This window comes from Panicum hallii, chromosome 4 (genome assembly GCF_002211085.1).
Source record: "Panicum hallii strain FIL2 chromosome 4, PHallii_v3.1, whole genome shotgun sequence".
NCBI classification, from domain to species: Eukaryota; Viridiplantae; Streptophyta; class Magnoliopsida; order Poales; family Poaceae; genus Panicum; species Panicum hallii.
In genome coordinates, this window is record NC_038045.1 from 46,593,123 (window position 1) to 46,603,057 (window position 9,935).

General features: G+C 45.1%; 2 protein-coding genes across 3 annotated transcripts; both read right to left on the bottom strand.

Moving 5' to 3' along the window:
* Positions 1-77: 77 nt before the first annotated feature.
* LOC112890068 (protein CREG1) lies at positions 78-2,587 on the bottom strand. 2 transcript variants are annotated; one of them, XM_025956912.1, is made up of 6 exons: positions 2,353-2,587; positions 1,726-1,815; positions 1,434-1,635; positions 622-700; positions 419-536; positions 78-297 (listed from the first exon to the last, which is right to left on the bottom strand). In XM_025956912.1, exons 1-6 carry the CDS (start codon positions 2,523-2,525, stop codon positions 270-272), a joined length of 690 nt encoding a protein of 229 aa, XP_025812697.1. In that variant the 5' UTR covers positions 2,526-2,587; the 3' UTR covers positions 78-269. The 2 variants fall into 2 exon arrangements, with proteins under 2 accessions (XP_025812697.1, XP_025812699.1); XM_025956914.1 differs by having other exon boundaries at positions 1,726-1,761; positions 2,353-2,585.
* A 1,291-nt stretch (positions 2,588-3,878) lies between these two features.
* On the bottom strand, positions 3,879-6,006 carry LOC112890024 (protein JINGUBANG-like). Its single transcript, XM_025956851.1, has one exon. The coding sequence runs from the start codon at positions 5,553-5,555 to the stop codon at positions 4,218-4,220; it is 1,338 nt and encodes a 445-aa protein (XP_025812636.1). The 5' UTR covers positions 5,556-6,006; the 3' UTR covers positions 3,879-4,217.
* Positions 6,007-9,935: the final 3,929 nt, after the last annotated feature.

The window sequence follows — 9,935 nt, forward strand, 5'->3', positions numbered from 1 at the left end:
TGGCCAGGTGTCCAATGCTCGGTTTGATCAGTCAAAACTTGGAAATTGTAGGATGCAGATCAAGAACGCATACTCCACACAGAAACTAGTTTCTTTTTTTCCCCAAGCAATTGCTTACGAAGATGTGGTGAACAACAATATCAACAAACACAACATTATAAGTTTATTCAGCGCACAGAGATGTCATTACAGTTTGCATTATGTACAGTATGCATTTCATCATTAAGAGCATACACAAACCAGATACTGATCCGTGAAGCATTCTTTGTTTATGACGACATCACTGATTGCTGATTCCTGCATAGATCGAATATATGTTAAATTAAATGGTTCTGCAGCGATGAAGAGCTACGAATTGACTTGTATTAGAGCAGACACGAAGTATAAGCTCAGATTTTTTTAGGTCTTGCATGCTCACCTTCCAAATTCAAGGTACTGGGAGGGGGATATGGGTTTAGGACCCCCAAACCAATCAATCAAAAATATATTTTCGATTTCCAATTTGAAGATCTTGAAATGATGGTTCTTTGGCCAATCTACCACACAAAACATATGGTAATTGAGATAAGAGATCGAATCAATAACCTCTCTGCATACTGCATGATTGAAGTATGGATTTACCTTTCATTTCAGGATGTTTGGTGAAAAGTGCTGACTTGGCCAAATCTGCTTCAGATGACTGCAGGTCAACCAACTTCAACTGCAGAAGACAGTAAACTTCATATCACGATTTTACCTTAAAAAAAAGGGTATAACATAGTGGCTTATGCAACACATAATAATTAGTAAACCCTTAAAGTGTCAACGCTCATTACGGAAGGGTATTCAAAGAAGGTCTTGCTTGCTCCTTTGCGGATTGCTACTTTGGTAAATCCATGTTATGAACTTATGATAATTTATTGCTCCTTTAATCCGCATCCTAAGAGACAGTTTCAGGGACATAGCTTGGAAGACTAAACAAAATATAAATTACAGAGATTACAACAGAGCCTTTTTGTTTGTATTCTTATGGAAATCGGTGGCATCAAGTTCCTACCAATACAAGAGCTTGCTACTTCTAATGTATTTAATTTCACCTTCCTTTTTTGAGAAAGTATCCCCGCTCTTTTTCTTAGTAATATCATGATCCGTGTTCAAGAAAAAAAGTAATATCATGATCCTATACAGACGTTTAATATTGGGAACACACAAGCCTCTACAAGTTGCAGCTTATAACCCAATGATATATCGGTGCCAAACGCTACGACAATGCATTTTCAATCCTGTCAGTAAGTATTTATCCCACAGAAACTTTAGTTGCCAAAATTCAAAGTTAGAAAATCAGAAATAGAGCATTTCAAGCTATCTCTCCACCAACGCCAAGCAAAATATTCTACAGGGAAGATAAGCTGCAAGTGAACAATCATCTAATCAAAGCTGTAATTTGTTAGTACCTTTCCAGTAAGAGTAAGTTTTGAACAAGTGGGGTTTTCAGGATCAATCTTCCCACATGTCCCAAGAGGGAACTCACTCAGGGTGAAGGAGGTCCTTTCATCCTCCAGCGCATCCCTTGCAGTGGGATCCAGAGTTGTCAGGTAGAAGTATGGAATTCCATGACCCTCACCCGGTAACCCATCACTATATGAAACTACATTGCTGTATATTCAAGAAGGTAAGTATCAAGTTAACCAACCAGAAGAGAGTATATATGTTGGCAGTTTGCAGTACTGAGACAAGAAGAAATACCCAAATGGAGCCCCGTTTAGATCACTTGATATTGTGCTGAGAAAGATATGAGCAGGTATTAGCGAATGACCAACCAAATAGGCTATTGATCTACAATGATCTATGAGCAATAAATGGATTTGAGAAAATCTATAAAATTACAGTTCTACAACGGAAGGTAAAATTTGATCAATACCCTGATGTTAGTTATGTGATGCCCTACGAATATGTTAATTGCATATCAGGTTAGTGATTTACTAAAAATCTTCATATTTAAGGGCAAATCGTGTCACTTGACTGTCAAATCAATCTTTAAACTTTCGACGTCTGAACAGGACTCTAAACTCCAAAGCAAGCAATAACATGGTTTCGAGCGATCAGTACGTATTCTCAGCACTTGCTGGCACCAGCTAGGAATTCTGACTTTTTTTAGCGAACGTGCCTGAACACGTATTTCATTTAAGAGGAAGATAGGAATTCTGACTTAAAAGCAACAAATTTCCTAGCTAAGCAGCGGTACTTCCCAACTTCCCATCCGACAAAAACAACACATGCTGCTACCTCAAGAAGCACACCCGTTGCCAAGGAACTAGCTACGGCACCAAATCGCAGCGGTAAAATACGGATTTGGGCGGAACTGGATGGGACCTGACGACACCCCACGTGTTCTGTGCGGCGAGCCACCTCGCAGTGGCGGTGGCCTCGGAGGGGGCAGGCTTGCCGGCGACGATTGGGCGGGCGGCTGAGACCGGAGCCGGCGCCGGCAGCCGGAGGACGAGGAGGAAGGCGGCGGCGAGCCCGAAGCGAGCAGGGGAAAGCATCGAGATTTCTTCGTTTGGCTGCCACCTAATCGTGCCGGGGTGGGACTGGGTGAGCCGACGTCTCAGCTAGTTGTTGAGCTTGTTTCGTCCGTTGCGGATGTGGATAGGTTCGGAGGAACCGGACACAGCGGGAAATGTTTAATTGATTAGGGAAAATCTTAAAAGTCAACCTTTTTTCGAGCACAAATCAACCAATATATTATTTGGAGTTTGAAATTCTCTCCTATAAGTCGTTTTGCTATAGATGTAGTACGCATTCTTAGCTCTGTTGCGAAACCACTCTACTGTCCGCATGCTCGGCCAATTTCATCAGTCGGCTGTAAGTTGTCACGTGCAGAGCCAGACCGGACTAAATTCATAGAGTCAAAACTTGTTGCAAAGTTATGAAATCCCCAAAAAGTATTGGTATAGTTCTATGAGTATCTCACTTAGTCACTTTGATAAAAAGAATACATTGATAGCTCCCAATTAACGAAAAACAGGCTGAACCAATTGAACAGCGTACATTTGGGTGGGTTATGCAACATAATCAAGTGGGGTACGGGCATTTGCAACAAATTGTTTGCCGAGGGAACTAAAAAGATAACATGAAGGTTAATTTTTGTTGCAAATTGTTCTTAATTCAGATTTGATGAACTTCGGAATTGGGAAAATAGCCATTTTCATCCCTTAATTATCACTTGAGGGTCAGATTTGTCCCTCAATTTTGAATTGGATCAATTTAATCCTCAAACTTTTGCTTTCGGGTTAGTCTTGTTCCTCGTCGTAGGTGTCCGTCCATGCTGGCATGCTACATCATCATAGGAGTGTTTTACGCGAAGTCATCCATACCAAAATATCATATGTACATCTTATTTGCATTCCCTCTCTCCTTCGTCTATTGTTGAGGTCACCACTAACCCTTTATTTTCTATGAAAATATAGTTTGCTCTCCAATTTACTCAATGTTAGGCTGAGTGCAAGATGAGAGAGAATAAGGTGGATGGAGTTTGAGTGATCTCGTAATAGATGGAGGAGATACATATGACATTTGCTAGTGATGAGTCAGCGAAAACATGTCTAGGGTGATGTGGCACTCTAATATGGACAACCAACTAGGGTGAGGGATGAGATTGAACCAAAACTAGAAGTTGGAGTACTAAATTGACCAAATTAAAAGTTGAAGGATGAACTTATTCTCGAATAATAGTAAATAGTTGAGGGACGAATACATCTATTTTGCCTTTGGAATTCACCGGTGAAAAGCTTCAAGGCATGTTTTGGCTTGCAACTTTGCTGTACCTGTTTAACTCGTGGCTAATAAAATGGATGCGCATCTTGGTCATATAAAAAAAATTATGTCATAACCTCCACATAAAAAATACTGGAATTTCAGGAGAGACGCACAGATGAAAGTTGGAAAGTTTTGTAAGAGGTTAGGCCCATGTTATAATTCCTCCAAAATTCAAATGGATTCTACCAAAATTTGTAAATTCTAGAGAACCCGAAAAGTAATAGAAGGTTGAAAATCTAAGTGAACTGGACCCTTTTTCTTTTAACTAAAGAAGCTCAACTATTGTGTATTTGTGTAGGTCCCATTCAGTTTTGGGTTTGGATCCACATAGAAGACATAATATAGGCCATGCTTGTGCGTTTTTTTTTAAACGAATCGGTCAGCTCGAAGAGTACTTATGTACACACACAGGTACACCTCTACGGCACTCGTAAACAAGAAATGGTCACTCTCCAAATCTTCACGTCACAGTCCAGCGATCCGCTGCAAACATGAGCTGCGGAGCAGCACCCGTCGCACGGGCCGTCGTCGTGATCACCTCCCGATTTCCTCACCAACGCCAAGCTCTTCACTGCTCCGGCATGGCCGTCCAGCACGGCCAGACAGGTGTAGCCCGCCTCTGCCGCTCCCCTCCTCCACACCCTCACCGTCCTGTCCGCCGAGCCACTGCACACCACGTCCCCGGCGGCGGCCAGGCACAGCACGGCCTTCGTGTGGCCCCTGAGCGTGGCGGCGGCGGCCGCCATGCCACCGCCCGCGCAGTACTCCCACACCACGACGGACCGGTCGCACGCGCCGGAGTACAGCACCGTCCCGCCCACACCGACCGCCAGCGCGTTCACCGCCGCCTTGTGGCGCTCCATGGTGCCGACCAGCGCGAGCTTCCTCTGCCCCGGGCCGCGCCTCCACGCCTTGACCGTCCCGTCGGCCGAGCCGGTGAACACGTGCCCGTCGGCCGACACGGCCACGGCGTTGAGGGCGTCGCCGTGCGCCGCCGAGACGGACTGGGCGCAGCGGAGGCTCGGCAGCCGCCACACCTTGAGGCTCCGGTCCCACGACACGGAGTACATCTCCGCGCCGTCCGGGGACAGCGCGAGCGCGGTGACCGCGTCGACGTGGTGCACCCAGGTGCGCTTCCGGTGCCGCCGGACCTCCACGTAGTTGCCGGGGAACAGGAACGTGCGCAGGCAGTCGACGGCGGTCGGCAGGACGGCGCGCAGGGCGAGGTGGCCGCAGCTCCCGTTCCTCCGGGGGGCATGCCACACCCTGATCTTGCCATCCTGGTGCGAGCTGACGAGGCCGTTGCCGGTGGCGATGACACACTTTATGGAACTGTTGGTGACTGCAACCGTAGAGCTGGACAGCTCGGCTCGCTGCGCGTCCATGGCCATGTCCAGCGGCCACAGCCTGATGTGCCCATCTGACGAGGCTATGTAGAGCGAGTCGCCGTCGACGGTGAGGCTGGAGACATAGAATGAGTTACCTTTGAGAGTGGCAGTGCACTGGTAGAGGCATGGGCTCAAGTTTGGGTTTGGGGAGTACTGCAAGGAAGGGTGACTCGATTGCGACGAGAATAATATGGTTTGTTCCGTCTCAGACACATCATGGGCTTGGGTTTTTTGGCTACTCCAGCTCATGGAAAACCAGTTATTATAGACTCTGCTCACTGCAAACTTGCAACCTGCATATGGAAGCATAGAAAGAAGGTTGTGATAAACATTAGTAAGACATTGGGTTATCTTTATAGTGATAAACATTAGTAAGACATTGGGTTATCTTTATAGTAAGTGACCTGAAAGATGAGGTCACAGTGTGCAGAAAGATCCAGCTGACAGGTTCTCGAGTAGGGGAAAAGACAGTCTAGTCTCTAGAGTGCTTTAGATTCTGGGGACAAGACTCTTGGTAAAACGTCTGTGTCAACACGGCTGCATTCAGAGAGAAACTTATGCGCCTATACCAACTAGCTTTCACTGGATAATTCATAGAGACTTTCTAACAGGTAAAGGTGATCCCGTGCCCTCATTGTTTCTAGCAGAGAAACAGTTTTAGGATCTGTCAAGAAATGCAGATACACACCTGATGCGGATTTGCCTTGCCGTGTTGGGAATACATTCAGCTTCCTTTTCTTTCTTGGCTCCTTCCACTTTCCAGCATGCATATTCTTCCACCAAAAGTGAGCTTGCAATGATCACTTGGTTGTAATTTGATCTGATCTCCATATGCAGCTCGTTTCAGAATGATTCAACAGTTTGATTTTTTTGCAGTGATATACTTTTGCAAACATGGTAGAAGATAAACCTATGCTTTGCTATCATATCGAGATATTTAACTCTGAGAAGTCCCATTACTAATGTAGCTGAACACCCGACACCTAGGTAATGCACCCGAACAACTACTTAGTGAGGCCCATCAATTTGACAATTATCTCATACTCAAACAGGTTTCAGGTAAAAAAGGTTATGTCATGCAAAGATGTGGGGACCGTGTATCCAATCCCATTTACAGTTGAGATACAATTCAACAGAACATTTGGATATAAACTTGTTGAACATAGGGTTGATGTTTTTCTTGAAGAACATTGACGGAATTGTAGTGCCAAAGCTCATAGCCTCAGTCTCACTCAGAAACAGTTGCATAAAGCATAAAGCCACATAATTAAGGCAAACAAAATTGCAGTGATTCTGCCTACAAATCAAAACAATTCTCAAATGTGCATATCTGAAAGAAAAGATTAGCTACTTTAAATTCCTCAAAAACAGATTTCGGCTGCTTTAAGGTCTTCAGTCTGGTGAAAACTGTGCTCTCAAGAAGCAAAGATAAAAATAAATATCCTGCCTGTGAGAAGAATAGAATTACACTAGCTCGGGAGGACCCCACTTGAGATGCCCAATCGATATGTCACAGCACAAGAAGCAGACAGACACTAAACATGTTGCATTATCCATTACTTATTAGCAAGGACCGAAAGACATGATGCAACAGCAACAGCGATAAGATAGGCACTGTTAAAGCTAGTGCAGGAAAGCCTACTGTGTTAACAGATAAACAAGCTGTGCATTCTCACTCTCTTAAATACTGAATTCTCACTTTATAAACAAAACAGAGCTCGTGGAAGGAGAGGAGAAGAGAGTTATGAAATTAATTTTACCCGCCGGCATGATCAGCTTTACCAAATATGAAAGGTGTAGATCTACTGATCAGAACAAATAGACAAACTCTCAGAAGAATAGCAGTTGCTGATTTATAAGATAGCAGAACTACATGATGATTTCAAGATCTTGAGGCTTAGCCATAAACAGTGAATAAATATTCAAAATGTTGTCAACTTGTTCACACACATGTGCATGCACATAACAGATATGCACAAGATGATAAACTAATGCACTCAGTTCCAGAACATATTTAACTACAAAGTTAAAGTAAGTGACTATATGGAGCCTTTCAGAAGCACTCAGAAAAGATCGATCCCTGAAACAAGACCATAATTCTTGTCGAACCAACTCAGCTCCTATGTTAACTTTTAATTCATGAAAGTTAACATAAGACTTCATCCTTAGAGACACCAAGTCTACCAAACTAAGAAAGGTATTATAAGTTCGAAGGGCAGAAATGCATATATATACATGACATCACAGTAAACAGCAACCGAAGCCAGAGACCAACAATTGAAACCAACAATCAGTCATGTAAGAACAACCTACCATGCCACTTGAGACTTGAGAATTGATCTTGGACTGATCTTTCAGCAGAACTGCCTTCCAAATGTGAGACACTAACTTTGTAGCCTTCTGGATTATCCAAAAAAAGGCCACAGTTGGTCCAGCTTGGCTCTTAGCATGTAAATTCTCACCATGAAAGCAATACAAATGACGCAGACAACACAGTGTTTGTCGGAGGATTTCTCCAGCCGGGTGGCGGAGTGCACCCGCCTAATCCTAGTTTAGGATGAGTTTGGGGGAAGTCAAGGAATGCTTGATCTATAGGCGTATGAACACGGAAAGCATACAGGGGTTTTGAGTGGTTCAGGCCGCCGTAGCGTAAAACTCTGCGTCCACTGTGAGATGTATTGCTTGTTTTGGTGAGGAATAACTATCCCTCAATAAGTGAACTCTCCTGAGAGTCTGTAAAATTAGTGATGCGTGTGTGTAAGCTTGAGAGAGCACCTGAGAGAGCTTGTTGGGAGCTTGTGTTCTAACATGTGCGCTCTCCCTTTTACAGGCTCAAGGGGAGCGCGTACACTGAGCGGGTTCCCGACAGGTGAATCCGGCGATATATTAAATATCGTACACATTGGAGCCTTAAATACCACAGATTCCGAAATCTTCCTCTTCGGCCCCCGTGCGTATCCTCCACCAGGGTATGGTCATGTACCGTCTCGCTAGCACGGGGGTCTGCTGCCAGTGATATGCGTAGTGGGAGACGTGCTGTCACTGTAGGGTCAGTTCCCGCTGACAGGCGAAGGGGCTATGTTGACCTGCCGTGCTGTAGCCTCTACGCACTGTAGCAGAGCACGCCGTGGCTTTCCTGTAGCAGGTCATAATAACCCTTCACTCACGCGCGCGGCGCTGTGATGTGACTACATGCCCCTCGCCTGCGGATGCGGTGCGGCGATGCGACGCGCCGCCTCGGTAACTGGCGGGCTTACCGTGGTGTCAACATACCTGCCCAACGTGTCAGTGGGCAGCCCATGCCCTGTCTCGGGCACGCGCACCCCAACCACCCGCATTTAATGCGGTAGTTGGGCTGCCTTCCCGTAGAAGGCTGGCTGCCACTGGACACGTGGCGGTGCTGGTTTAGCGGCCGCTTCCTCAGGGGCACGTGGCGGCACCGGACCTCCTCCCTGGTGGGAAGGGAGGTCCGGGCCCCCCCGGCTGGCCCGGGCGCTCAGACCTCTTGGGGTCCGACTTCCACACGTAGGGGTCCAGGACCACCCTGCGGTGGTTCGGGCCCGCGGTAGCCGTTCCTGAGCACCTTATCCTTGCGGGCACGTGGAGGCGCCGGACCTGCTAGAGCGTGGGGGGAGGTCTAGAGACCGTGCCCCCAGTTGTCAGGCCTGGGCCGTACGCCCTGTCGCCTAAAGACTTAGTGCGAGATTACGGATAACCTCGCGCCCCTCGGGCTGGACACACTAGTAGTAGGAGGTACTCCTGTCTGTATGTACCGACGGGGGCCTCCTTTCTGCCTGCTTCTCTCCTCTTTTTTCTCTGACCATGAATCATACGCAGTTGTAGGACAACATGCTAGACAACTTGCAGCAGATAAGCCACATGATTGGTGGTATAAATTGGCCATGGCCTATCGGCAGTAGGTTGAAATTTGTAAATTTCTTGTGATAAATCAAGAATAAACGATGGTGATCCAGATGAATACAATATTTTCATCAATTGTGATCCTACTTCAAATCATTCACTTGAGGGTTTTTTCTGCAGTAATCTATCCACATACAGAAAATTATCTGTAAGCCATGATCTTCACTTACTGGACTGAAATAACACTTTGTTTCACTGGAGTTTGGGCTGACTGCAAGTAAATTATCAAATTGATGTGGTCAAATCAAATGATTCTTCTTTCCTGGTGCATGATACAGTTGCAAAGTCCTCGTCTCCCAAAATTAAAAGAGAAAATCCATACTAGGATACTGTAAACACCTGCATATGTGTATAGATATTTCTGGATCAGAGAGCGTTTCTGTCAGAATGTGATTTTATTTGGCTGCTACATACTCAAACACTTTTCCAAGAATTTGCCATCATAGTCTACCATTCTGTTCACAGAACTAAAATAACTCAGTTCGAGACTAATTTTCATGTTTCATTCCCATGAAACTTTCTTAAACTTCATCATTTTTTAGAAGGCTGAAGGACACTTACTAAACACAGATGTCAATCTAGTTTTTAAGACCGAGTATCATAATCGGCTTAATGCACATGGTTCCATTGTCTGTTAATGGATCTAAATGTGAAACATTGGTTTTCTCTGCAATTGTTATACTTGAATCCTTTCTGGTATGGTTCAGCAATGATGATGAGATATATCTTTTGTACCTCAAACATGGTTCCTTTAGACATTTAAGCAAAACGACCAAGCATTGCTAAGCAATAGAAACAAAGAAAGAAGACTATCATTAACATAGTTCC